This window comes from Vulpes vulpes, chromosome 10 (genome assembly GCF_048418805.1).
Source record: "Vulpes vulpes isolate BD-2025 chromosome 10, VulVul3, whole genome shotgun sequence".
Classification (NCBI taxonomy): Eukaryota; Metazoa; Chordata; class Mammalia; order Carnivora; family Canidae; genus Vulpes; species Vulpes vulpes.
In genome coordinates this window covers 57,465,389-57,493,036 of record NC_132789.1, presented here as the reverse complement: position 1 = coordinate 57,493,036, position 27,648 = coordinate 57,465,389, and the positions used below count along the sequence as shown (strand labels likewise).

The following is a 27,648-nucleotide window of genomic DNA, read 5'->3' as shown; positions in this document are numbered from 1 at the left end:
TGCTTTGTTGAGAGCTCCAGCTCCACTTCTCCGTCCTCTCTGTGTCGAATCATCCTCAGGGAGGCTTCCTACCAGCAAAAACGACTGTAGCAACTGTGAGCCTCATGTAGGCACACAGAACCTTCCAGAACACGTAAGCATGTTTCTGTGTCCGCATCCCCCAGCATTCAGAGATTCACTCTGAGAGGATAGGTTTAGGTCACACGACCCCCACCCCACCCAAACCAGGGCCGGAAGGCCTTGACTGGCTTCAGTACTCCATCCCCAAAACCACACAAAGGCCTAGGCTGCTGGGAAAAAGGAAGAGATGCTGGGGGGCCACCTCGATTACCTATTACAAAAGGCGGTGAAGTCTTGCCAGCTTTTTAAGATACGGGGTACACAGCAGTTTTGCAATAGGAAAGCTGTCGAGACGGAGAGATTGAAGAGCAAGAAAATGTAATGGAGAATGCTGAAAAACTGAACCAAAGGTACCTTCAGAGTAGACTTTCGTCGCAAGGGGTTGGAGAACCACCACCTCTTCCTCTGACATTGGGGACAAGAGAGAAAAGGCAGCCTGTCCGAGGAGGTAGGCCGAGCGTATGTAGGCCGTGGTTGGGGGTGCAAAGGAAGACAGGGAGGTTACCCACCCAACCCAAGGGAGAGAAGGGAAAGAGGAGCAGCAGGGCGCTCACACTGTTGAGAGAGGGCGGACGAGCAGTGTCTTGGAGGATGAAGCCAACCAGACTTGTCATCCTCATCGAGCTAGGAGACCTCTGCTGCGACGAGAAAGTATAAGCAGAGCTGGAAAAGCTCAAAGAGGAGACAAAAATCAACAATCCTGTAACAGAAGTCATAACACTGAAGGAAATAGTAATTTTTTTTGGAGAGAGAGAGAGAGAGAGAAGAATGCTGTGCATGTGTGAGGGGGGAAAGGAGGAAGAGCAGAAGGAGAGAGAAAGAGAGAGAATCTTGACTCTTGACTCTTGACACAGGATTGGATCTCAAGCCCTAAGATGACCTGCACGGAAATCAAGAGTTGGATGCTTAACTGATGAACCACCCAGGCGCCCTGGAAATAGTATTCTTTGGAGAAAGAAGGGTAAGAAGTGATGCAAGTTACAACAAAATGGGAGTTTCAGATAAGTTTCAAAAAAAAAGCAACAATGACACATATCAAGAATAAGATATTCTAATCTACCTTTCAAGATTTAAGCGTATGTAATTTATGTGATTCTTTTCTCTGCCAGAAAATGCATCGCAGACTATTTGGGTTGAGTATGAGGAATTTTTAATTCCTACCACTGCTGCTAAATCTTGGCTAAGAAACAAGATGGAACAGCTGCTTCTTTTTATTATTATTATTATTATTAAACATGCAGATTAGCAAAGTGAGAATTTATATTTTCCTTTATTTCACATATACCAAAAAATTCCTCTTCACCATAGCCTCTCTGGCTTCTGGGAAAGAATCCTTGCCTTAAATAAAACAAAGAGGCCCTATGTTTATGTTCACACTCATCTGGCTCAGAGTTTTGTTAAGAAAAAGTAGCATGAAATAAAAATAATAAAAATATTTGAAAAATCTGAACTTGAGCACAAGGTCATGAAGAAAGGCAACCTTGGTTCAACTTGCCTTAGGACAGTGACCTCGACAAAGAACTTTTCTTTTGAAATTGTTTAATGGGTTCCAGAGAACGAAGGAGCTTTTACAAGTATAATGTGCATTTCTGGGGCGGGGAGAGAAACATCCCGTTGGACATATTTAACCTTCAATTTTGCTTCTTGTAAGATTGAAGGGGTCAAACAGACTAGGCCTATATGGAATTCAGAAGGGCTTATTCTTCTCTCACTAGCTCTTTCCCAGGCACACAATTTGCTTTCTACCAGAAGGCTCTTAATTATCTTGGCAAACACTTAAATACCGTCTTACTACCAAACCTTTCAGCAGACAATATAAGATGAACGCTCAGCAAAACACAGTTTCTGTTTCTTTCTCAAGGCAGAAAAGGACTTCAAGATAGCCTTGCTTAACATAACTACCATCATTTATTGAGAATTTACCATGAGCCAGGTGCTCTGCTGGGCATTTTACATACATAATCTGATTTAGTCTTCCTAACAATCCTAGGAATCGTGTAGTATCATCATTCCACAGATTAAAAAAAAAAAAAAAAAAGGTGCGAAGAAGTCAAGTATTGGGCCAAGCTCCCAGAGCTACTAGGTTGCAGAGCTGAATGTTGAAACCACATGTGTTTGATTCCAAAGCCCATGCTCTTCCTTTCTGCACCATTCTCCCTAATGATCTGAAATAATTTCTTAATATTTACAAGGAAAAGAGTCAACAGCTTCAAGAAATGTTTAAAGGGAAATAAAATACTTTTCAAAATGTTGATGAGTAAATACAAATACCGATTCATTCAAATTCAGATGTTGGACATTATCCCCAGACGCACTGTAAAGTGCACGGAGACAAGTACATATGTAGGATCAGAGAGCAGAAATACTTTCAGGTTAGAAGTAAGCCCAACTTCAAATGGTAGAATGAGCCTGTGAGGTGTAGGGATGACATAAGCCTATCAGAAAGCAAACAGGTCAGGTCTGGGAGGCATCAAGAGGAAACCAAGGGTAGGAGAAAAGGGGCAATGGTTTGCTGAAAACCAGTGCAGCGGCAAAGTTCACAGTCTCACTCAGTAGAAACACTCCAGAAACCTATGGAAAAAAAAAAAAAAAAGTACTGTAAGCAACGGAACGAGAGTGAATATGGACATGTCAGCCCCAGGCCTCATGTCACTTTTACATTAGCTGAAATCCTGAAAATGTGGATGTAGGAAAGTTCAGAGCAGATGAGCTTTTGCAGTACTTCCAGGTTCCTGCCCCAACATCAGGCGACGTCAGTGTCAGTCAGCACCCTGTGTCTTTGCACCTTTGCACAGCACGGGGGGGGGGGGGGGGGGGGGGGAGGGGGGGGGGGACAGACACTGTAGGCTGCTGTCCTAATGGGTTTACCCTGGGTTGGGCCCAGCCGAGCAGCCGGAGCCGGCTCTGCAAGCCTTCCTGCAGGTGTAGGGGGGGCAGCGGCCTTAGCAGGTGCCCTCTGCCCTCTCCCCACGAGGGCACTTGGCAAAGCCACATCTTGGTTTTGACCCTTACGAAGGAGGGAAGGGTGATATTGGCGCCTGATGCTGGGGGCACCCTACAATGCGCACAGCAGGCCCCCGCAACACAGGACGACCCAGCCCCCCAGAGGCCGAGTGTCCCCGGGGGAAGGCCCTTGGCTCTGCGCCTGGAGGGGTGGGTCCGGGGACAGCCTCTTCTGAGCTCCCCATCCTGCCATAGACCACTTCTCAGGGATCGTGGCGTCTGGCCCCGGGGTCACCAGGAGGCCTAGAACGGGAACCGGACGTGGTCTACTTGTGTTTTCACCTAAAACAATAAATCCGGGGCACCTGGGTGGCTCAGGTCCTGGTCCCAGGATCCAGGATCGAGTCCCACGTCGGGCTCCCTGCACGGAGCCTGCTTCTCCCTCTGCCTGTGTCTCTGCCTCTCTCTCTCAGTCTGTGTCTCTCGTGAATAAATAAATAAATCTCAAAAAAAAATAAAAAAATAAAATAAAATAAAACAATAAATCATCCTGCAGCTCAGGGATGAGATCCGGACTCCTGGGTACCCTGGGCTCCGGCTGGGTTTGGGTTTCCCCCCCGCCCCCCCGCCCCCGACTCAGCACTCGTGGGAGTGGGAATGACGTTTTCATTCGTCACGTTTTCGTGACGTCATCTATTTCGTGTCGATGAGACCCGCTGCTCTTTGGGAGCGGGAAGGTTTGGATCCGCGGAAGCCGGCAAGGGGAGCAGAGGCTCGCGTGCGCCGCGGAGATCCCGTGGGGGGGCGGGGGGCCCCGAGTGCCTGGGGGGACGAGGACGCCTCCTCTCCCGCCGCCGGGTCCCAGGGGAGGGGGCGGGGCGGGCGCGGACGCCAGGCCGGCGGGAAACCGCAGGAAGAGGCGGGACTCGGCGCTTTGTCCCCGGGCCCAGGCCGCGGCCGAGCCGAGAGCAGCCCCCGCGGGGCGCCCCAGCCCTCCGAGGGGTCCGGGACGCGCGGGGCGGGGCGGGCGCGCAGACCACGCCCCCGAGTGGGCGGGGCGACACGGAGGCCACGCCCTCAGATGGGAGGGGCGGCGCGCAGGCCACGCCCCGGGAGTCTATAAAGGCTGCGGCGCTCCCCGCGCGGCCCCGGCCTGCCCGCGCCCTGTGCCCCCGGTCCCGCGAGCGCCGCTGGCCTGCGCGGTCTGCGCCCGACTCGAGTGAGTAGTGGCGGCGGGGGAACCCCCCTCCCGGCCTCCCGCCCCCGGCCCGGGGTCTCCGCCGCCGCGGGGGCTGCCCGGGACTCGGGGGAGCGGGGCGGGGGCTCCGGGGCCGAGCCGCGAGCCTCCCCTGCGGCCCCCGGACACCCGGCGCGGGACCTCGGCCGCCCGACCGCGGCCCGCGCCCCGGCTTTGTCTCGGCTCGCTGCGGCTCAGGTGCAAACCCCGAGCGCGGGCGCGCGGCCCCAGACGCCGCAACAGGTCCCGAGCCGCGCCGCCCGCGTCCGCCGGCTCCACGTCGGCAGCCCCTGGGGGAGGGGTGTCCCCGCGGGGGCGCGTCGCCTGCCCCCCCCAACCCCCCCGTCCCCGGCCCCCGACCCCCCTGCCCCGGGCTATCCCCAGGCCCTCCCCCTGCCCCGGGCTGTCCCCAGGCCCTTCCCCTGCACCCCTGCCCCAGCCCCTACCCCTGGCCCTCCCTCTGCCCTGGGCTGTCCCCAGGCCCTTTCCCTGCCCCGGTCCTTACCCCTGGCCCTTCCCCTGCTCCCCTACCCCTGGCCCTTCCCTTGCACCCCTGGCCCTTCCCCTGCCCCAGGCCTGTCCCCAGGCCCTTCCCCTGGCCCCCCTGCCCCGTCCCTACCCCTGGCCCTTCCCCTGCCCTGGGCCTGTCCCCAGGCCCTTGCCCTGGCCTCCCTGCCCCAGTCCCTACCCCTGGCCCTTCCCCTGCCCCCCCTACCCCAGCTCGTCCCCAGGCCCTTCCCCTGGCCCCCCTGGCCCTTCCCCTGCTCCCCTGCCCGAGCCCATCCCCAGGCCCTTCCCCTGGCCCCCCTGCCCCATCCGTACCCCTGGCCCTTCCCCCGCCCCCCCTGCCCCGGGCCTGTCCCCAGGCCCTTCCCCTGCCCCAGCCGGTCCCCCACCCCCCTGCCCCCCCACCCAGACCCCTTGCCCCCAGCCCTGCCTCCGGCCCTTCCCCCCAACCCCCTGCCCCACCCCGACGTTTCTGTAAGGGCATTTGTTTCAATAGTTACCCAAAACGTTTAACCTGTTTTATTTGCAGTCTGCAGACTAAGCACATTTTCACTTTTTTTGTGCTTTCAGTAGAGACAATCTTGTAGTTTGGGGTAGTAATTTTTTAACTCAGGCAGTAAAAGGGGTCTCCTTAGTCCTTTTCTAATTAACCTGTTTGAAAGCTCTACTTAGGAAATGCCAAGAATTCAAATAGGACAACCACACATTTGGCTATAATTTGACTCAGATTTCTCAGGACCGAGATGGCCGATGGGTTTACAAAGCAATCACAGAATTTCAAAACTGCATTCCAAACCATCACTGATCTTATGAAGTGCACCCCGGTCCACCCTCACTGTCCTCGGCCGTTGTTCTCTCCAGCCGACCGCTGCTGGTACTTGATCAATATTTCTGTGTTCTTTCTACTCTGGATTCTAGTTTTCTTTGCTCTTTTAGGGAGAGGTTACAAGAGGCAGGGTCTGCATCTCATCAGTCTTTGAGACTCAGGGTACTTGCCCGGGTGCCTTGAGCACAGCTGGACCAGAGCCAGTATTGGTTAATTGAATGAAGAAAGGAAGGAGTAAGATTGCAATTGTAGGGGATGGATATTTAATTGAACTCAGGCAGGAGATAACATTAGCAGATTTCATCTAAGGTTTCTATCATAAATTTTTAATGGATTCCTCCAAAATGTATTCAAATATTGATTGATAGAAATATTGATATGCTAAATACTGTGATGAAGGCAATACTCACTGGAGGTCTGATGAACTTGCAAAATAACTTGGATTTGGGGAAAATTGTATTATACACTAAAATAGCAAGAATGTCAGCATAGAATAGACGAGATGGCAATAAATGAGGAGCTTTAGAAGCCTAGCTCTAGCCTCAATATTGCCACCAACTGACCATGGAGATGGGAGCCTCTAATTTTTCTTTCCTGTCAAGAATGAGGTAAATCAAATCAAATGGGCCTCCCCTTGAGGAGAGGAGTCTTGGCTTGGTGAAAAGGGCAGGACTGCCCAGTCCCCAAGTCTTGTGCCAGCTCCAGCACCCACTGGTTTGATGACCTTGGGCAAGTTACTTTTACTCTCTAGCCTTGGCTACTTCATCTTATAAAATGGATGTATTGGCATGTACAGCGGGGTTGTCAGAGGCTTGTTGATCTTGATCTGTGAACAGAGCCCAGCTCAGCCAGGGAGAGATTTCTTGTCATTAGACGCTATTATGAACTTTGCTGCACGGATGGGGAGATGGCCACCAGCGAGAGCCAGCTGAGCAGTAGCTACTGGGCCTTGCCTGGGGGAGGTTTCTTCCCTTTGCAGATATTCACAGGTTTCCTCAAGGCATGACCAATCATTTCCTGGGCTGGTATTTGCATGGCATCCCTGGGGCTCTATGGGTGGGGAGTCTCTAGCCTCCCGTGGGGCCCTGGTAACCCAGAATGGTGATACTCAACTGTTTTTGTCTGGTGGATGCTTCTGGCAGTCCGGTGAAACCTCTGAGCCTTTTTTTTTTAAAAGAAATTTTATTTAAGATTTTATTTATTCATGAGAGACAGAGAGGCAGAGACACAAGCAGAGGGAGAAGCAGGCTCCCCGCGGGGATCCCGACGCGGGACTCGATCCCAGGACCTCCGGTTCATGCCCTGAGCCCGAGGCAGATGCTCAACCACTGAGTCACCCAGGTGCCCTCAAAAGGTTTTTAAGTGCGTAAAATAAAGTACATGGTACCAAGTTCACGAGTCCCCAGTATTTTAAGGAATCTGTGGTCCCCGTTCAAGCACCCAACTGGGAGTTTTCTCAGACTAGGTGGCGGAGGAGCCTGGCACAAGTTCTGATTGTCAAGAATTTTAAGTTTTGGTGTCAGTCAAGGGGAAGAACCAATAGAACTATGCTGTGAATCACTCGAAGAGGATATCAGGTTCCTTGCTGTTTTGTTTACTATCTGGTTGTGCCAATTAGTACTACTAATTGTTCTTCACTAATAAAAAAGGACAAATGCCATGTACCCCATTAGGGTCAAATAGCTTCCTGGTTCACTATAGGAAAGAGGGTTCATGGTGGCGTCACAGTACTTCAGAAAGAGAGAAATCCAGAGAGAATCGAATCCTCATGTAGTACAAGAATGCCCAATTTAAAAAGCACCTGTGGGGACACCTGGGTGGCTCAGTGGTTGAGTGTCTGCCTTTGGCCCAGGGCGTGATCCTGGAGTCCCGGGATCCAGTCCCATATCGGGCTCCCTGCGTGGGGCCTGCTTCTCCCTCTGTCTGTGTCTCTGCTTCCCTCTTTCTCTCTCTGTGTCTCTCATGAATAAATAAAATAAAATATTTTTTAAAAAATTAAAAAATTAAAAAAATAAAAAGCCTATGCCAGAGCCACGGAAGTCAGTACTATCTCTGTGTTGCCAACAGTGGTTTACTTTTAGCAAAAATCAGTGAAACAAACCCTATAGCTGATTTGAATTTTATTGGTGTTGATTTTTTAAGTTGAACTGGTAATTTTGTTTTGGTTTCAGTTACGAGCCATTTGAGGTCTCTATACCTGAGCTTTTCCACCCATAAAACGGGTATAATGATCATGTCTACCTTGCTCAGTAGGAGAGTTAAATAAGGCAGTATGAGTAAACTACTTAATACAGGTGACACATATAGTAGGTTGTATGTAAGTATTTGTAATCATTATTACCTACCACGTGGCAAGCACTTTTCTAAATGCTTTCCATATATCGTTTAAGCTCAGAACTAGTAAAAAAAATCACACAAACAGTAAACTGAATAATCAAGTATCTCGCAGTGGCAGGTGCTGGGGGCCGGGGTGACCAAACTGACAGCCCAGTTGCATTGTGCTTGCAATACGTGGTCTGGCAAGTGGCATCCAGGTCAAGGAATTTGCTGGAGCCCCTGCTGCAGAGCTAAGTCATTGGTGGGAGGCTCAGGGGAGCACAGAACTGATGAGAAGAGGGGTCCTCTGCAGTGAGGACAGGCTGAGGCGGTGGAGGGGAACGTCGGGAGCTTTTTGGGGAAAGCAGCAGGTTGGGGGTGAGCCGGGCGGGAGGGGACGCGGGTGGGCCTTCCTGCCCACGGGTCTTGAGGCAACTTGGGGCGAGAGTCTCGGGCGGCGACGTGGTCTCAACCCTTCATCACATAGGGTGTCTGGGGCCACGAGGCCGGGGACCCCCGCAGGTGGCCTCCCGCGTGGCCTCAGCGCCGTCTACGTGCCCCACCTGCATACCAGGGGTCTTAGGCACCTGCTTCCCCACTGAACCCCCAGACTGCAGGCCTCTGCATGCGGCATCTGGGGGGCTTCAGATGGTATTTATTCACGAGAGACACCAAGAGGGGACTGATCCCGGGACCCTGGGGCACAGCCCCGCCGCTGAGCCCCGGGCACCCCTGTCTGCAGAGCCTCGACAGGACCCAGACCCTTGAGCCGCAGCCCCTGGAGCCCAGCATCACCCATCGCCCGGGGAAGCGGAGGGTGCGTCCAGGACGGGTCCCTTCCTGCCCCCTCTGCGTCCCAGGTCGCTGTCCCCATATCCCCGTGCATCGTTCTGCGGCCAGAGCAGAAGTCCCCGACGCGGGCCCGTCCCCAGCCTGGCTCAGTAGACGCTGGCTTAGCACACGCGCATGGAACCTCCACGCAGGAGAGCGTGGCGCGGGGGGCAGGAGCTGCCCCCCCACTTGTGAACAGGAGGGAAGTTCCAGGGAGCAGAGAGCCAGTTGCCCTGATGGGAGGGACGTGGGGTGCCTTCCTGTGGAGCCTGTCCCTGTACATGGGGTGCCTCCTACAAGCATTTTTTCCATCTCACCCTCTTGATAACTGTAAGGAAGACACGTTATCCTCACCTCGCAGACGAAGGAAATGACGCTGTGTCGACTCCCAAATCCATGCTCTGGCTGCGGCCTGAGGCTGTGCGGCCTTGGAGATTTGGCTCCGGCAGAAGGGGCCGCCGGGACGGGGGCTGAGCCCTGAGCCCTGAGCCCTGAAGCCCCTCCTGGTCGGCGTATCCCCTAGAGAAGGGAGGCGGGCTAACCAGATGGCCTGGGGAGCAGACCGAAACATTTTTAGAATGGGCTCGGAGGAAAGCTTCATCTCCGACCAAACTACAACTCTCTGATCCTGCAAAAAAAATCACTGTAATTCAGGACCAGGCTACTCATTTACATGATCTTTAGTGACCCCGCCGGATGGGCCTCAGGATGAAGCCAGTTTATGATGGATGTCCCTTTCAGGAGACTGGATTCTAGCCCGATTCTAGTGTCATAACCAAACCCCGTGTGTAGCAAGAAAACGTCAAAGCTTCTGGAAGTATTTAGGATCTGGGTTCATAGACCCGATTCACTCCAAGCCTCTGGTATCGGAGCGAATAATTTAAACTCTTAAGTGGTGACGTGTAGACTCTGGATTCACAGATTCAAGACACTTAGAATCTAAAATAAGACGGTAAATGCAGAACAGGTGGCGTGGGAATGACCTGTGTGGTCATTCTGTGGCTCCCGTTGCTTATCTAGGGAATGAGGTAACTTTAGCACGAGGTGACTCAGATGTGGATGACGGTCATTTTCTCCTAGGGGTGAGTCTCATGAAATTTTGGGTGGTGTCTTTGCCTGGGGAGAAGCAGCAAAAAGAAATTGCATCAGGGGGTTCAGATGTAAAGCAAGCTTTTTAATCTAACACTTGGCATTAGAATTCCCTCAGACCTTGAAAAACTCCCAACAGACTGAGAAACCGAGAAGCCTGTGTTTGGCCTCTTGTGCGAGACGTGTGTCAGGTGGGATTCCAGGCCTCCTGTCACCGTTCTGCAAACGAATGCACAGGCCTGGGGCACACGCGGCCTGGGGCACTCAGTGCAAATCCACTGCTGGGACGCGGGGCGGCCATCGTGCAGAGGTGCGGCCCGAGGCTCATAGGAGCCACAAAGCTTCACAGTCGTTGTCTGCACAGCAGGGCCAGGAGTGACACATGGAAGATCATCCAAAGTCAGGAGACGTCCATCAGCGTCACCCTAAGAGTGTAAATTTGAACTTCATTTCTGAGTCGCTGCAAAGGGAACCCTCAGGACGGTTGCAGTGTGTTTTATCAGCCCCCCGGGAAGATCCACGGCGCGACCAGTCAGCTGAGTCTTTTCTCCAGCCTGTTTGTCACTGGGAGCCGTGCTCTTCTGCAGCGGGTTTGCCGGCTGGAAGACTGAGGGCAGGAGGGACAGCAACGGGGCCAGGACATTCGCTTACCTCCCTTTACCTTCACAGCATCTGCTGGGTAGCGAGCTACCCGTCCCTATTTTACGGATGAGAAAACGAAGGCCAAAGTCGCACAACCATTTTCACACTGCTAAGCCACATCCGTCCAAGCCAGCCTTCCTCCCTCCCTTCTTCCCCTCCTTTCTTTCCGTTCAAAAATATTCCAGACATACTGTAGGGAACACCCAGCCCCCCGGTATCCAACATAAGGAACCACACACGCCCGGCCGAAGCTTTGCAAGGAGGCTCTTCTGTTATACCATCGGCTTGGACCATGGGGAGGGTTATTTAGAAATCCTCAGGAAAGCCCTGAACCCCGGTGGAGCTTTTAGAGAGTTAAGGACTTGGGAATTTTACTTAGAATCCAAATTTTTTACTTAGAATTTTTTTACTTAGAATTCAAAAATGTGACAAGGAGAAGTAGACCAGTGCTGCCTCCGTCTTGATAAGCATAAGATGGAATTGGGAATTGTACGGACGATTGCAAAAGGGAGAATTCCTTAAAACCACAGAAGTCACTTTGATATGTGCCAAGGACTCTGGTAGGTGGAATGGGGTAGACAGAGATGTGGTCCCCGCCCTCGAGGGGAAGAAGCTGTTAACAGAGTAGGCTGAATGGTGCGGCCCTTTGATGGGTATTTCCTGAAAAGTGACTCACTTGGCTGGGGTGGCATGCGCGGTACAAATCGGACCTGACTTACAAGAAGTGAACTCAAGTAACCGTGAATTACATAAAGGAGAGATCTTGCCTGTTTAAAAGTCCAGACTGCTCTTTAGTGGAGAATAACATAAAGTGATGAGTTTTCGAAAACTATATTTTCAAATGCTATTCGGAGATAACCCAAGAGGGCATTAGCCTTGATGGAGATCTGGTTCCTTATTGGGGATGGCACCGAGATAAACAGGTGTGAACATAGAAAATACACATTGACGTCGAACAGTACACTTCCTGAGAAACGCCTTGACAATAACCAGGTATTTTAAAAGCCAGCTGGGCTGTTGATCCGTGGGATCCAGTTTTAAATAATCGCAAGGCCATTCGTTACCTACAAGCCTGAATTTGGTTTTAGGTTTCCCCTGGAATCACGAGGTCCTTCTGGCAGATGTCTGTGGCATCTCCGAGCATTCCAGAACTCTGGTAACTCTGGAGCCGTGGGGTAAAGCCCGTATCCCTAATCTCAGTGCAGGCTCAAGCCAGCGCAGGCCGCTGGAGCCAGGCTTTGTGGCCGAGGGCGCACAGTGAGGCTCAGATTTCCCTGCGGACGCTAACAGCGGCGACCTGTGTCCAGGGAAGGGGGTCAGAGGTGTATGCCGCTCCTAGGGCAGAGCCTGCAGGCCTGGTCCGGCGCTGCTGCCCATCTCCCAGGAGGCCTTCGCGGGAGGCTGTGACTTTTGCAGATGCTTGGAATTACCTGGGCCCCGTCGGAAGACGGAAGGAGGCTCAGAAGGCAACTCAGTGGCTCCCGTAGTGTCTGGGGTGGGGCGAGACACAGCTGCAAGTTGTCAGAACCTCGTCTGTCCCTTTTCTTCTGTGCTGGCTTCGGTCTTAGGCTCTTCTTACGATGGTCAGACAGCAGCCAGCGGATCTGCCCCTGCAGCCACACCGTCCTAAGCCAAAGCCGGGTCTTTAACTTCACTGACCTGCCTCGGGGTCGTGTGCCCATTCTCCCAGCAATCACTGGGGTGAGGGCACTGGGGAGAGGGCGGAGGAAGCAGCGGCCTCATTGCCATGACTGAGTACCCGGCCCTGGAGTTGAGGGTGGGGTCCATGCCATCTGCACCAGTGTTTCTCAAACTTTCTGGTAAAGGACCGTTTTTTTGGTTTTTTTTTTTTCCCCTGGTTTTAATTTCCAAGTACAGGTTGATTCTCTGATTCTATGCTGTTCAACAGGATGGGTCCCCTGATCATGCTCTTGATTGTTGGGACGTAAAATTATTAAGGTTTTATGGGACGCCTGGGGGCTCAGTGCTTGAGCCTCTGCCTTTGGTTCAGGGCGTGACCCCGGGGTCCCGGGATCCCGGGATCGGGTCCCGCGTCAAGCTCCCTGCGTGGGGCCTGCGCCTCCCTCGGCCTGTGTCTCTGCCTCTCTCAGGAGTGAAATAATCAAATCTTTAAAAGATGATAAAGTCTGTAAATTCTCAGCTGAATTTCATCAGGAACTGAGGAGGCCTGGTGGACCATCCTAGGAAACCACATGTTAGTAAATACTTTTCTAAAGCCCGTGGGCCTAGAAAGGGACATCGCTTCCCTGGAGGAATCTGGGGGGATGTGGGACCAGAAGGGGGAGGGGGTTCCGGGCATCGGCTTTCCCGGAGGCCCCGCCTTGGCCTTCAGGGCTCCTGGGGCCCCGGTCCCGGGTCCTTGGGTGTCGGGACGGGCGGAGGGGGGTGGGACGGGGGTGAGGGGGATGGGCTGGAGGATGGGCCGGAGGGCGGGGGGGGGGGGGGGGGGGGGGTCCTGGAGGGGGGATGCGCTGCGGGCTCGGCCCCTTCCGCAAGGCGCCCCGGGCGGGGGGGTGGGGGGGGGCCTTCTCCCTGAGGAGCCCTTCTCCCGCAGGATGCCCGTGTGGGGAGGTGGAAACCGGTGCGCGGCCTGCGGGGGGACCGTGTACCACGCAGAGGAGGTGCAGTGTGACGGCAGGAGCTTCCATCGCTGCTGCTTCCTGTGCAGTGAGTCCGCGCCCCCCCTCCCCCCCCCCCCCCCCCCCCGCACCGCGTGACGGCCCCGTGCACCCGGCCCCCCCCCCCCCCCCCCCCCCCCGCCTCCCCGTGCACCCGGCCCCCTCCTCCCTCCCCTCCTCCCCGTGCACCCGGCCCCCCTCTCCCCACCCCCGCCTCCCCGTGCACCCGGCCCCCCTCTCCCCACCCCCGCCTCCCCGTGCACCCGGCCCCCCTCTCCCCACCCCCGCCTCCCCGTGCACCCGGCCCCCCTCTCCCCACCCCCGCCTCCCCGTGCACCCGGCCCCCCTCTCCCCACCCCCGCCTCCCCGTGCACCCGGCCCCCCCCCCCCCCCCCCCCCGCCTCCCCGTGCACCCGGCCCCCCCTCCCCCCCTCGGCCTCGGGTCACCAGGGGGCAGCGTCCGGCCTCGGCATCCCCAGGAGAAGGGCCGCGCGGCGCCCCTGAAGGCCTGACCTCCCTGACCTCTTCCCCGCAGTGGTTTGCAGGAAGAACCTGGACAGCACGACGGTGGCGATTCACGACGAGGAGATCTACTGCCGGTCATGCTACGGGAAGAAGTACGGGCCCAAGGGCTACGGCTACGGGCAGGGCGCGGGCACGCTGAGCACCGACCGCGGCGAGAGGCTGGGCATCAAGCCCGAGAGGTGGGCGCCTGCCCCGGGGACGGGGGGACGGGGGACGGGGGACGGGGCACCGCCCAGGGCCGGCCCCAGTCAGCCCAGTTGTGCCAGTTTTCTAGTATCAACAAGAGACTGTTCTGTAAGCTTGAAAAGGACAGGCTGGGACCTAAAAAAAATCCTTGATTATTCCAGTGACAGCAGTTCCCGGTGTATCAAGGAGCCCTGTTCTCAGAAGCACGTGGCTTACATTTACCCCAGACCAGGGGGCAGGCATCAGATGAGACAGAAAGGCGGGGTCTGAGTCATGGGACACCCAGTCACCTGCAGGGAAGCAGTCAGTGAAAAGTCCTGGCCACTCACCACTCCTTCCACCTCAGGCTACTTCACCAAGCAAGGACTTTAACCTAAAAACTCTTACTTAAAAATTGGAATTATTTCCTGCTTTTGAATGAGAGACTAGTACTAATTTTTTTTAAAAGATTTTATTTATTTATTCATGAGAGACACAGAGAAAGAGAGAGAGGCAGAGACCCAGGCAGAGGGAGAAGCAGGCTCCATGCAGGGAGCCCGACGTGGGACTCAATCCAGGGTCTCCAGGATCAGGCCCTGGGCTGAAGGCAGCACTAAACCACTGAGGCACCCCGGCTGCCCAGTGTTAAATTTTAAAAGGTTCCAGTACCTAAATAGCAAGATGCTAATTCTGCTAACTTTCACTTTGTATTTCATGTTCAGGCTACATAATTTCTTCATTTGCAATTCCCTCTTAATTCCTATTTTTGGCCCAATGACTCACTCTTTTGAACTTCACGTTTTTCACAAACATTTTATATCAAAGAAGCCAAAACTGGTGTAATATTCCAACAAGACAACCTTTTGTTGGACAAGACCATTAATCACGCTCTGTGAGCTGGCCGCCGTGCAATGTCAACACGTTACCTCGTATAATCCTCGCAACCTGACAGCATAGGCTTTCCCGTCTTAACAAATTCAAACAATGAAAATTATGTGATTTGTCTACAGTCACGTTGCTGCTTAACTGTAGAGGCTGGAAAGGAACCTGGTGTAACCCCAAAGCTGACCATCTCAAACACGGTGCATCATGGGTTTGCCTGAAATAATCCTTAGCGCCTGTTCCCTGCGGAACGGTTATGTTCATTACACATAATCCATACAGCACCTCTGTAGATACTGTCGTCTGTATTCTACAGACAGGACGCTGAGGCTCAGGTCACAGGGAAGTGACACAGCCAGGATCTGACCCCGTGTCCACTGGTGCCCACACCTGTGCTCTTTCCCCTGCATGGGGGCCCACCTGTCCATTCTTCAGGTCTTTTCCACACTCAGACTTCCTGAGCCCCGGTGCCCCGTCGTGCACCTGTACGGGGCTGACCCCGTGCTGCGTGCCATCGCCTGTGGGAGCCCGGCTTACCATGGTCTTTGTTAAAAGTCCATTGTTCTTGTTCTGCTCTCCTGGCCAGCTTGTTCAGATCCATTCTTGTATTCCGAGATTTTATTTCAAGTCTTTCAAAACACATCTACCTAGACACCTTCCCCCCAGTGAAACCAAATTCATCCGTAATCCCAAAAGTCATGGTCTTAAAGTTGCAGACCAGTGGGCCCTCCGCCCGCTTCTCCACCTTCTCCAGTAACTGGCGAGCCCCCTGTGCTGGCCCGGCCACCTGTGCCCTTGCCGCCTCCCCGGCTTGGCCTGGCCACATACGAGGACCAGATGTGGAGGATTCCTTTTCCAGAAGCCACTCCTCGTGACGAGTCTGGGAGCACCTTGGCCTGGAGCACACTTAGGGCTGTGGTGCCGATGGCACATGGGGACCGTAGATCGTCACGGGATCCCCTGGGGAGGCAGCAGCCTTGGGTGGGCAGGGATGTTCCGAGGCAGGACTGCCCTTTTCAGCTCAGACTCCTGGCCATCCAGATTCCCTGGCTCGCCAGCGAGTTACGTCACATAAGAGCCGTGGGGTTAGTCATCCGCAGCCTCCCAGGTCATTTGCTCGGAGGCGGGAGATGATCTCCACTAAGTTCTTATTAACAAGATGTGTTGGAAATTTTTCTTGGGAGACTCCTAATCCAAATGAGTATCCCGGTGAACACCTTCTAAAGATCACTCTTGAAGGGAAGTAGGGACGCCCGGGGGGCTCAGCGGTTGGGCGTCTGCCTTCAGCCCAGGGTGTAACCCTGGAGTTCCAGGATCGAGTCCCCCATTGGGCTCCCCGCAGGGAGCCTGCTTCTCCCTCTGCCTGGGTCTCTGCCTCTCTATCTCACGAATAAGTAATAAAATATTTTTTTTTAAAGGGGGGGAAGTATATACAATAGGTTGTAGAATTTTTTTAAAAATGCATACATTAGGGGCGACTGGGAACCTTGATACACGGGCCGGTACCGCGCTGGTATCTGCTGCGCAGAATGAGGCTTCCAGTGAGCCCGGCGAACACGGTTCCATAAATGCCACACACGGAAGGCCTCACGCGGGGTGCATGACCCAGCGAAGGTGAACGGATGAAGGCACAGGTGGAGCGTTGGAATACGTTGTTTTATGAAAAGGCAGCATTTATAAATGAACATTTTATTTTAAAAACGTATGTGACAAACTATAATCAGGGAAAAAAAAAAAACCTGTTTTTCCAACGGGAGAAACGGGACACCTGTGCCACGTGCTGCTGTCCTCTGACCTTCCCGTGTCCGAGCCCTCACGCTGTGGAGTAGACACCCCTGTGTAGTGAAGGGGGAGCTCACGAAAGAAAGCGGGGAAAACCGGGTTTCCCCCCTTGGAGAGAAGGGACCCGAACAGCACGGAGCAGAGATGGACCTCGTGCTGCACCGGGCAGAGATGGACCTCGGTGCAAGCTTTTCCTCCGATGGAGCGCTGGAGTCGCACCTCCTACCTCGGGGACCCCCACTGTGGTCCCTGCCTGTCACTGACCTACCACAAGGAGCCTCGGTAGCAGCGACTGCTGGCCGGTGGGGTGGGACGCCTGGCACCAGGTCACCGCCGCTCAGCCCTGCTGTGTCCCCCCCCCCCCAGTGCACCGCCTCACAGGCCCACGACGAACCCCAACACTTCTAAGTTTGCTCAGAAATTCGGAGGCGCTGAGAAGTGCTCCCGCTGCGGGGACGCCGTGTACGCAGCTGAGAAGATCATCGGAGCCGGGAAGGTAGGGTGCTGGGCCCCCCTGCCCCCCCACCCCGGCTCCCTTCCAGGACTAAACAAGCCCCTTGGATTCGGGTCTTAGATTTCCCACCCGAGTCGTTGACGTCTTGAAGCAGTGCCCTCACTCGGCAAACCTCCTCTCTGCTTGAAAGAAACCTGTTTTCAGACGGGGCGCCCCGAACCCCAGACCTGCCGGGTGATGCCAAGTGTCAGGAAGCCCAGGTGCTTTCTCCGTACGGCCCCCACCTCGGAGCGGGGAGCAGCCCTTGCCAGGGGTGCCTCGGGCCGGGCCCGTGCAGCCAGCACCTGGCCCTCCTGCCCGCGAGCAAGCGTGCAGGTGCCTGTGTGCAGGTGCTGGGGCAGGGGTGGGGGCGGGGGAGGGGCTCACTGCTCCTGAGCCGGGTGGGCCGTGCCCCAGGAGCCCAGGCCCTCAGACTGCCTCAATGGTCTCTTCCAGCCCTGGCACAAAAACTGTTTCCGGTGTGCCAAGTGTGGGAAGAGTCTCGAATCAACAACTTTGACTGAGAAAGAAGGTGAAATCTATTGTAAAGGTAAAATTAATTTATGTGTTTACGCCCATCTGAGTATCCCACACTGGTCATGGGTCAAGGAAATGTCACCAGCATTTAAAGACAAAAAAGACCCCAGCTCTGGCAGTGGGGAAAGGTGAGACTGCCACTATTTGAAAATAGAGGATCTTGAGGTGCTTGCAGGTAGCACAGACCCACAGAACAGTTTGAGAGGATGCAATAAAGCCATGTTCTGGTCCAACTCCCCAGAAGATCAGACAAAAAACCCTCAGTATGGAGTCTTTTTTCACCTGTTTTCAGCAGAGCATATGAAGCTCTGAAGGTAACAGACAAATCTGTAACTTGCCTGGCCCGATTTTTTATGCTTGTAACTCAAGTAGGACCATGAGCCGAATACTGGGGAATCAAAATGTTTGGACTTACCTTTGCGGCTCTGAGATCTTTAATACATCGCTTCGTTCTAGATCTTAAATAAGTTGAACTCTGGGTCGCGGCAAACTTTTTTTTTAGACTTACAAGGTTTTGTGTCGTTTTGTGGGTCTTAAGCAATGCTAGCAAAACTTAATGGTCTCCCACTGTCTCTCCCCTTTCTTTTGTAGGATGCTATGCAAAGAACTTTGGGCCCAAGGGATTTGGCTATGGCCAAGGAGCAGGAGCCCTTGTTCACGCCCAGTGAAGGTGTAAACCCAGAACCGAGATCACACACGGAGAATCGCTACATCACCTAGGCACAGATGACCCAACACTTAACTACTGTGAAATCGTGCCAGCACTTGAGTACCGTCTGTTGTCCCCTATGCGGACAGGCTGGCTGACTTGCAGGAGGAGAGCACTGTATCCGTTTGCTTTATTCGTCAGCATTCCCAAGAATTGTTTCTTTTACATGTTAAATAAAACTTCAGCTTGATTTGGTGAGTGTCTCTCAGTCAGCCTTTTGGAGAAGGAGCTGGGATTTCAGGTTGTAGAAAGTCACCTGAGTCCCTACCTGCATTTTAGTGGTTCAGGAGGGTCCACCTCATTACACAGGCGACTTACTAGGCTAATGTCTACACTCCAGCTGGTGGAAGAGATTATTTAACCTGACAAGTAGGCCTCGAGAGTGAGGGTTGCCAGGCAACGGGTTCTAGCCCTTCAGAGTCGGCATTCAGGGCCTCTTCTGGCTGCCCGCCCTTCCTCCCTCCCCACTCCAGCTGGTGGTTCCGCCTCTAAAGCGTGGCTCCGAGACCACCTGTATTAGAAGCACCTAGAGGTATTTAAAGGCGGCCTCCTAGACCCTACAGAAGCAGACTCTCTAGAAGCAGGGCCACAGAGGCCCCTCTAACAAGCTCCCCAGAAAGGCACAGTGACCCAGGTTGGTGGGCACGCTGTCCAAACACTGAAACAATTTTTTGATTCACCTAAATCTACAGATTATTACCAACAGCCACCTACGGACAACTTTAGAATCTGAGGCTGGGTAGGACTTATTTTTTTTTAGACTCCACTCTGATCTGAGAGATGGTCACTTACTAGATCCTGGTAACTAAAGTGCTTCACTCTAACATCTCAATCCTGCATATGCTGCAGAGAATGTTGTGTTGTCCTGGCACAGTTAGCTGGCTCAGGAGAAAAGGAACATTAGGGACGCCTGGGTGGCTCAGCGATTGAGCACCTGCCCCTGTCTCAGGGCGTGATCCTCGGCCTCAGGATCGAGTCCCACGTCAGGCTCCCTGCCTGGAGCCTGCTTCTCCCTCTGCTTAACGTCTCTGCCTTCCTCTCTCTTTCAGGAATAAATAAAATCTTAAAAAAAAAAAAGGAACTTTAGGCCGTACAGAGAATACTTTCATTATGTCCCCAAAGACTGAGTTATCAAAGACTAATCCAACCTTTTTTTTTCAGGGGTAGGGTCCCATTTCAGGAAATGGGTCTCTCAATGTGTATTGGTGAAACTGAACTGACATGACCAATAGCATATTTTAATCCAAAGCCTATCTTAACATCTGCTATTGCTTATTATGGCAAGTTACAGGGGCTGTGCTGGGCAGGCCATCAAAAACATAAGCAGGAACTCCGTGGGAAGACGTCCATTGTGAGGAAGTACTAGGGGGAAAGAATTCATGCATCATAGCCGTGAGCACCTCATCGATGTCTTAGAAGCCAAGTTCCACTGTGGCAGAGGAGAAGGCCTTTGTGTTAGCCTGGGGGGGTTAACCAGCAATAAATGGAGTTAGGCCAGATTAAAGAAGGCTTACGGAGTAGCTTCTAATTCTCTATGTGGTAGTTTAAAACCTGCCCATGGATTCTTGGACATTCCCATCAAAACCTGGAGACTGATTCCCCCCTCCCTCTGAATAAAGGCCAACCCTAGTGACTAGTTTTTAACCAGCACAATACAATGGATGAGACAAGATCAGTAAAGACAGTACGGCTTTTGCCTGTGGCTTTCGCTTCAGATGCTAACTCTTGGAACTCAGCCACCATGTTCTGAGGAAGCCCAACACACGAAGGGGCTACAGTGAGATGCTACAGCCATAGCCTTGGCTGAGATTTCGCCCATCAGCCAGTATCATCAACCGGCATGAGTAAGCAAGCCTTCAGATTATTCTGATCTTGTTTTTGAACCACCCCAGCTGACACCAAGTGGAACAGAATAAGCTATTCCTGTCAAGTCCTGACCAAACTAGAGACTTATGAACAAAAATACCATTTTTAGGCCACTAAATCTTTGAGTGGTTGATTAGGCAGCTATAGATAACCAAAATGTATCTATTAAACTGTCCCCCACACACAACCCACACACACAACCCACATTTCCCATACCTATTAAATTTCTGAAATTGGAGATACTCCTAGATATCAGAGAGGAAAACACTCTAAATGCCAGGTGCGTAGTAATTTGAGATTTCTACCCAATAAACAATTGAGACAGCCACTCGTAACAAAAATTAAATTGGGAGCCATGACAAAACAGCTACTACAGAATTGTAAAATTAGTTACCAGTGACTCCCGGAGGAGAATAGAGAACTTGGCTTTGGGTAGACTGCTCTGGGATGAATCACCTTCAATATCTGGATGTTAGGTCAATAGGGCAGCCCCCAAAGTAATCCAAATGTGATATTAAAATGCTGTATGGAAGTACTGCTGTCAACCTGTATCGAGGTATAAATATGCATATATAAATATATGAACACACACTAGCATGTTGAAGACCTGGAGAGCCTGTAGTTGAGAAGCCTGTTTGCTTGCTTTCTAACTTCAGAGCCTTACACCAAATTAGTTGGCCATGGAACCACTAACACCTTAAGCGCTGGGCAATGTTGGTCTGGATCACTGGTCCTCAAATTTTTTTAAATCTCAGGATGCCTTTACATTCTTAAATTATTAAGGGACCCCAAGGAGCTTTTGCTTATGACCAATTACATCTATCAACATTTTCCATATTAGAAATTAAAGAAATGTATTAACTCAGACTTCTACTTAAAGCAAAGTGAAAACAACAGGGCCAGATTTACCCTCTCACTTGAAACAACCAAAACCACAAGTTACATGGAAAAAAAATATGGTTTGGAGACACTGGACAACAGGCAACAACAGACAGCTACGGGCAAAATGAGATCAGTTCCAGGATTAACAAAGCTTACTTCTTTAGGGAGTTTCTGGGCTGTAGCTGGTACAAAGAGAGAACACTGGTGGGGCTGGAAGGCACTGAGTGGAGACTGAGCTGAGCCCGGAGGGACCCCGGCAACTCGAGTTCAAGGGACCAGAGAAAGCTGCACAGGAAACTCCACATACACGCAGACTATGACCCAACCCCACTCCGCAAGTTTTCAGCAGAGTGCTGAATCGTGCATGCATGTGAGGTAACACCCAAGACCAGAGAGCAAACTAACTGCAAGACCTAGACCAACGTCTGGTGCTCATGTGGAGCTGAGAATAGAGCCGGTTCATTCCCACCAGTGAGATGGGAAACACAAGGACGTGTTTCAGACGGAGCACACAGGTCTTGCCCCAGCAATGGGGACTAACTAAATCAAACTGACCACCACCAGGGTCCTGCCTATCAAGTCTTGCGTAGTAATAAATCCTGAAAGGCCTGGCGCTTCTAAATAAGTGTGTCTCAGAACAAAGCTCTGCACTTTTTGTAGGAATACAGAAATACCTAGCACCCAGTTCAGTGTCTGGCATCCAATCAAAAATTACTAGTCATGGGCAGCCCAGTGGCTCAGCGGTTTAGCGCCAACTTCAGACCAGGGCGTGATCCTGGAGTCCCGGGACTGAGTCCCACGTCGGGCTCCCCGCATGGAGCCTGCTTCTCCCTCTGCATGTGTCTCTGCCTCTCTCTCTATCTCTCACAAATAAATAAAATTAAAAAAAAAAAAAAAAAAGATGAGTTGATCAGTGAGCTGTAGGACAATCCCAAGTGGCCTAATATATGTGTAACTGGGGTTTCCTGAAAAGCCAGGGGTGGGGGGAGGGAAAGCAAATATTTAATGACTGAGAAATTTCCAAATCTGATGAAAACTGTAAACCTACAGAACCAAGCTGCACCAACAGCAATGAGGCTTTCTGGATGCTCTGAATGGGAACAGTCCCTCCTTCTGAGTACTAGGAACATGGCTGTCTATTAAAATGTATTTTTTCACCAAATAAATGTCTGATGATAGATATTCTGAGCAAAAAATTCATACTGCAAAGGCAAAAAGTTTTTAAAAGGCACATCTACTAGTTTCCTGGAGTTTGTGACTTAGCCGACCTAGATCAAGGAACGTTTTGAATATTCCACTTGGATTTACAGACTTATTTTATACATCACATAAAGATATTTAATAACTCTATACCAACAACTTTGTGGAACTGAAGATTTACTTTTTGACAAGAAGCTTAAGACTTCCTGTCCTGATATGTATCACTGGTTTCCAGTTATCTCTAAAACTTAGAACCAGATATCCTTATCATAGATGGCCTGCTGTAGAATTTGCTTCATTTTTACATTTGTTCAAAATACTGTTACCTGAGCTCTATAAAGCTCTGGAGGGATCATTTCAAGTATCATAAGATAATCGTGAAATGAGTATTAGTCCAATCTGAAAATATTTACTATGACTGGGTTCTCAATTAAACCATAAACAATCCTGTGAACAGGAAGCAAATTTTTGCTTTCTAAATTCCCCAATAAAGTTGTCCTGCACAGCTTTTCAAGTAACTGAGATCAATGTTTGGTAGGTTTCCTTTTCCAAAATTTTACCCTGGTGTCTCTAGACAGCACTTAGATTTAAAATCTGGAGATTTAGGGACGCCTGGGTGGCTCAGCGGTTGAGCGTATGCCTTCGACCCAGGGCGTGATTCCAGCAGTCTCAGAATCGGTCCCACGTCGGGCTCCCTGCCTGGAGCCTGCATCTCCCTCTGCCTGTGTCTCTGCCTCTCTCTGTGTGTGTCTCATGAATAAAGAAGTAAAATATTTTAAGAAGGAATAAAATAAAATAAAATTTGGAGATTCATACAGTCCCTGAGCATCCTAATACTCTATGGAATGCACAATTCTTAAAGAAAAATTTATTCCTTTTATTTAAAAAATACTAATTACAGGGCAGCCCCAGTGGTGCAGCAGTTTAGCGCTGCCTGCAGCCCAGGGCATGATCCTGGAGACCCTGGATCGAGTCCCACGTCCGAGACTCTGCATGGAGCCTGCTTCTCCCTCTGCCTATGTCTCTGCCTCTCTCTCTCTCTGTGTGTCTCTATGAATAAATAAATAAAATCTTTATAAAAAAATACTAATTACATACACACGGTATTGGATTTCTTTAAGGAATACTATCACCACCTTCTACTTTTGCTAATTTCTAGTCCTGCTACTTGATTCCTAGTTGACCCAGATATAAATACACAAATAATCTTTCCGTATCACAGGTACCACTCCCAGGGTGTCCTCAGTTTCTTGACGTGAACTGAGCGAAATAACAGGCAAGCACACATTTAAGAGTCAATATTTATTCTGATTAATATTTTACAAAATTTTGACAGATTTAATTTATGTAAGGAGAACTAATTTATTAAACACTTTACAGGTTTTTCTTTCCACAGAGTAACACGGTAAGTAGCAAAATAATACTTGGCACAGTTATAAATAAAGAAAATATAAAATAAAAATACCCATAGCTTAAGTATAACGATGCTGTTTTATGCCTATTAACATTTCAAATGAATTCCTGGGAACAACAAAAAATATGAAGGGGAAAAAAACCTCCAGAGAAGTAATTCATGTACGGGGTTGAGAAATAAGTTCCTATTTGCTAAAAGTATCCAATTAAGCTGCTATGAACTATTCCCAAAAGGGTCACCTTCATATACAACTTTAGAACTGGGTTAAGCTGGTTCCACACACAGGACTTACAAAATAAGTAAACAGACGGTACGGTACACTGCTGCATAGTTGGCTCCTGACCATCTGACCATCTCTAAGTTACAGATTTCACCGGTACTGTGAGATGGTTAGTACTAAAGCATTAACATTGCTAATATTTTCCATGTACTTATAGATCTAAAGTATTTAACTGAAAGACATCTCTTTTGCACTGAAAAGAATATTGTACCACAAAGAAAGAACATGGTAACAACACTCTTATCCAAACTCTGAGAATCCCACCATTGTATTCGACTGTTAATAAAAATGTATTCAATAAAAATTGCAACTGAGTCTTCATGTGAAGTGGCTCAAAATACAAAAAATTAAAACAAATTCTAGCCTTTTATAAATAACTTTGAATTTAAAAATTATCTAAAATTTCCCCCAATTAGTAGTCAAAACTAGCAGAGACATTTGTAAAGTTAACCAATTTTTTACATTCTATGACAAAATGGCACAATCCTATTGCCACCCCACACCCATCTTTTCCCTTTTCAAAAATAAAGTACGTATGCCAATTTTCTAATATTAAAACACTCAAATACACTAAAGGTAATCTTTTCGATGTGTGACTTATGGTCAAAGAAACTACTATATAAAAATGTACTTGGAAATACTGAACATCAACTATATACAGTTTCACTGCTCCTCTTACTAAGGCAAGGGGCGGGTATACCACTAGATTGCTTTAATACCTGTGATCTGCTTTTTACAGAGAATACTAATTTTACCAAGCATCAGACATGCAGTGAACTTGCAGGGTATAAATGCCTATTAACAGCAATATTGAACATCACTAGAAGCTCATTAGTTATCTCCCTTTTCTTTTTGGTTGGATAAAATGAAATGAGCAGCTTTAAATACACTAACACATATAGACACAAAGAGAAAACTATTTGATAAATTATTTATATACAGATACACAATCTTTACACTGGTCTAGGATCTGTCAGCAGTCCGACCACTCTTTTCCCACCCTCCCCCAAGCCCATTCCCTCTCACAGGTTTCCCACAGGTTGCTCGAACCACAGTTTGCTACAGCACTTAAGAGGACTAACCCAAGTCTCACTCTGTAAACAATATTTATGGAAGCAGTGACTAACAGTTCACCGTGAGAGTATGGAAATGCTGCAACAAAAACTGATCAGTGCATCACATTTAACAGTAAGAAAATCTTTCTGAAATTGTTTCAGACAGCATTAACAAATTTCAAAACATTCAATATTGGGAAAATTGAAATAATCTTGAGGATTAAATTCTTTCAGATAGGTCATTTTTTAAAAACCAGAATATACCATTAGCTTTTCTTTTATTCACATGTGCTATATGTACAGAGATCATGCTCCATCTTTAGCTAAACTCCATTATTTTGTCTACAATTTATTTTGCAGCTCAGAATTCTAGAAGTATATCCATTTATCTCTATTACTGAGAATTTTGCATTAACTTATTTGTTCTGCCTTGAAATTACCTCAACTCTTAAAAATTGGACTGTTTGTGCACATCAAATTAAATTCTAATTTATGCTTTACTGGATAGTATGTGCTAGTATAACATTCTATGAGGTGTATCATGCACTTAGTAGGGCTTTTTAAGTTTGAACAAAATAACATGACTTACTATACTCATGCAAGTGCTTTATTATCAGACCATAAAACCTCAGAGCAAGGTTACTACAAATTATTTCACTGAACTAGAAATATATCAGCATTGCAACAGCTGATGGTGATAAAATATTGTTAGCACATATTTTTGTGAACATTATTTTCTTGTGCCCTTGAAGACATATTACAGTAGATCCCTAATAAAACCACATGATTTTTATCACAGTATTTACATGTACATTCTAAAATGTACATAATACTAGCCTGAATCAATTTGAGACAACTCTCCGGAATTAAATCCAATAGTCATAGTAGATTGCATCATAAAATTTAGCCATATACCGTAAATTTAGTTTTAGCTAGAATCGAACATTTCTGATCAGTATACCATGTCTGTCAACAGAATAAGTTCACTCTTTCTTCGTGAAAAATGTTATGAGAACAAAAGCAAAAAGTTGAGTATGTTGTGAATTCCCACATTAAGAACCATTAAAATTCCTTTTATGATCTTTATTCTTCCCAGAAGTGGCAGTGTGCTCTGTCCATGTTTACTTTTGTTAATAAAAGTGTTGAAAAAAAGACTGTAAAATTCACTGTTAGCCCTACAGATAGCATGCTATTGTTCAAAAAGTGTGGATTCGAGTGTGAGAGAGACACGGACAGACACAATTTTCAGGCACCACTCAGCAATATGCTTCATAGGATAAAGATGTTGCTACACGAGCTGGTACCCAGATCCTGATATTTGGTCATATTCTATTGTATACTGCCTGGTCCAGTCCACGATAACAGGACGAAAGAGGCCACAGCATCGAAATTCAAAGAAGTCTATAATATTCCTCACACATCCATGGCTATAACACCCCCCGCAACAAAAAGAAAAGAAAAAGTCTATTAGTATAATAATTTAATACACGAGTTTAATATAATTTTGGTGTTAAATATATTTTTTTTCTAAACTTAAAAACTCAGGGTACTTGCCAGATAGAACCTGTTTATAACTTTACAAAATATATATGCATTCGTGTTTCTTCACGGCTCTCCCAACACTAATTTTTCTTCTCTCTTTTGCTAGTTTAATGGGTTATGCAATGATATTTTAAAGTTATTCAAATCTGCATCTCTTTCATTCCTGTGTCATATGTAACTTTTGATAAAACCTTTCCTTGATGGGTGGCTCTTTGGCAAGGAGACAAACTACATCCAAAATTGAGAATGTAAAGACGAAATAATTACAAATAGCATTCGGAAGCTGGCAATGTATCTAAAAGTTACAATTTAAGAAAAGAAACGTCAAGGATAAGTTCAGGGAATTTTAGGACTTCAAGAACACCTCTGGAAAAACAGTCACAGTTTTACATTTTATATAACAATCATGCCTATGGGAGAATTCTCAAAACTACTCAACTGACTCCTTTATTTTTGCTTTTATTTAAAGGTGTGTATGCTTTCCAGAAGCATGCAATAATTAATAGCATTACAAAAGCTTGAAGGTAGTAGGCAAGTAGCTTGAGTAAAATTTAAAAGTTTTAAGTATTTCATATAATTAGGAAACTACTTCTTAGCATCAAACTAAATAGAAGATTTTACACACACACACACACACACACACACACACACACACACACACAGAAGACAATCTCCTTGATAAATGGTGATGGGAAAACTGGGCAGCCAAGGGCAAAAAAATGAAATCGGAGGACCACTATTTTACACTATACACAAAAATTAATTCAAAATGGGTTAAAGACTTCAGTGCAAGATTTGAAACCACAGAGCTGCTAGAAGAAAACATGCGGTAAAGCTCCTTGACGTAGGTCTTGGTGGTGAAATTTTTAATATGACACCAAAAGCAAAGGCAACAAATACAAAATAAACAAGTGACACTATATCAAAATAGAAAGATTCTGTATTGCAAAAGAAACCAACAAAATGAAAAGACAACTACTGATTGGGAAAGAATTTGTGCAGATCATATATCTGATACGGCATTAATATCCAAAATATATAAAGAAAGAACTCATAAAATTCGAGAGCAAAAAGAAGTCCTACAACTCAAAAGAAAAAAAATCAGAAAATGGGCAAAAGATCTAAAGAGACATTTTCCCAAAGATCTATAGATGGCCAACAGATAC

At 49.1% G+C, this 27,648-nt stretch overlaps 2 protein-coding genes across 2 annotated transcripts in view; one reads left to right on the top strand and one right to left on the bottom strand.

Annotated features, from left to right (window-relative positions):
* The first annotated feature begins 4,147 nt into the window (after positions 1 to 4,147).
* CSRP2 (cysteine and glycine rich protein 2) lies at positions 4,148 to 18,433 on the top strand. Its single transcript, XM_072724433.1, has 6 exons — positions 4,148 to 4,282; positions 13,087 to 13,199; positions 13,686 to 13,854; positions 16,871 to 17,000; positions 17,454 to 17,547; positions 18,126 to 18,433. The coding sequence occupies exons 2-6, from the start codon at positions 13,088 to 13,090 to the stop codon at positions 18,200 to 18,202; spliced, it is 582 nt and encodes a 193-aa protein (XP_072580534.1). The 5' UTR covers positions 4,148 to 4,282; position 13,087; the 3' UTR covers positions 18,203 to 18,433.
* A 5,045-nt stretch (positions 18,434 to 23,478) lies between these two features.
* ZDHHC17 (zDHHC palmitoyltransferase 17) overlaps positions 23,479 to 27,648 on the bottom strand; it is an 88,179-nt gene continuing 84,009 nt past the window's right edge. Inside the window, exon 17 of the mRNA XM_025992153.2 lies at positions 23,479 to 26,367. Within this exon, the coding sequence (XP_025847938.1) occupies positions 26,229 to 26,367 (139 nt within the window). The 3' untranslated portion in view covers positions 23,479 to 26,228. The remainder of the gene's footprint in view (positions 26,368 to 27,648) is intronic.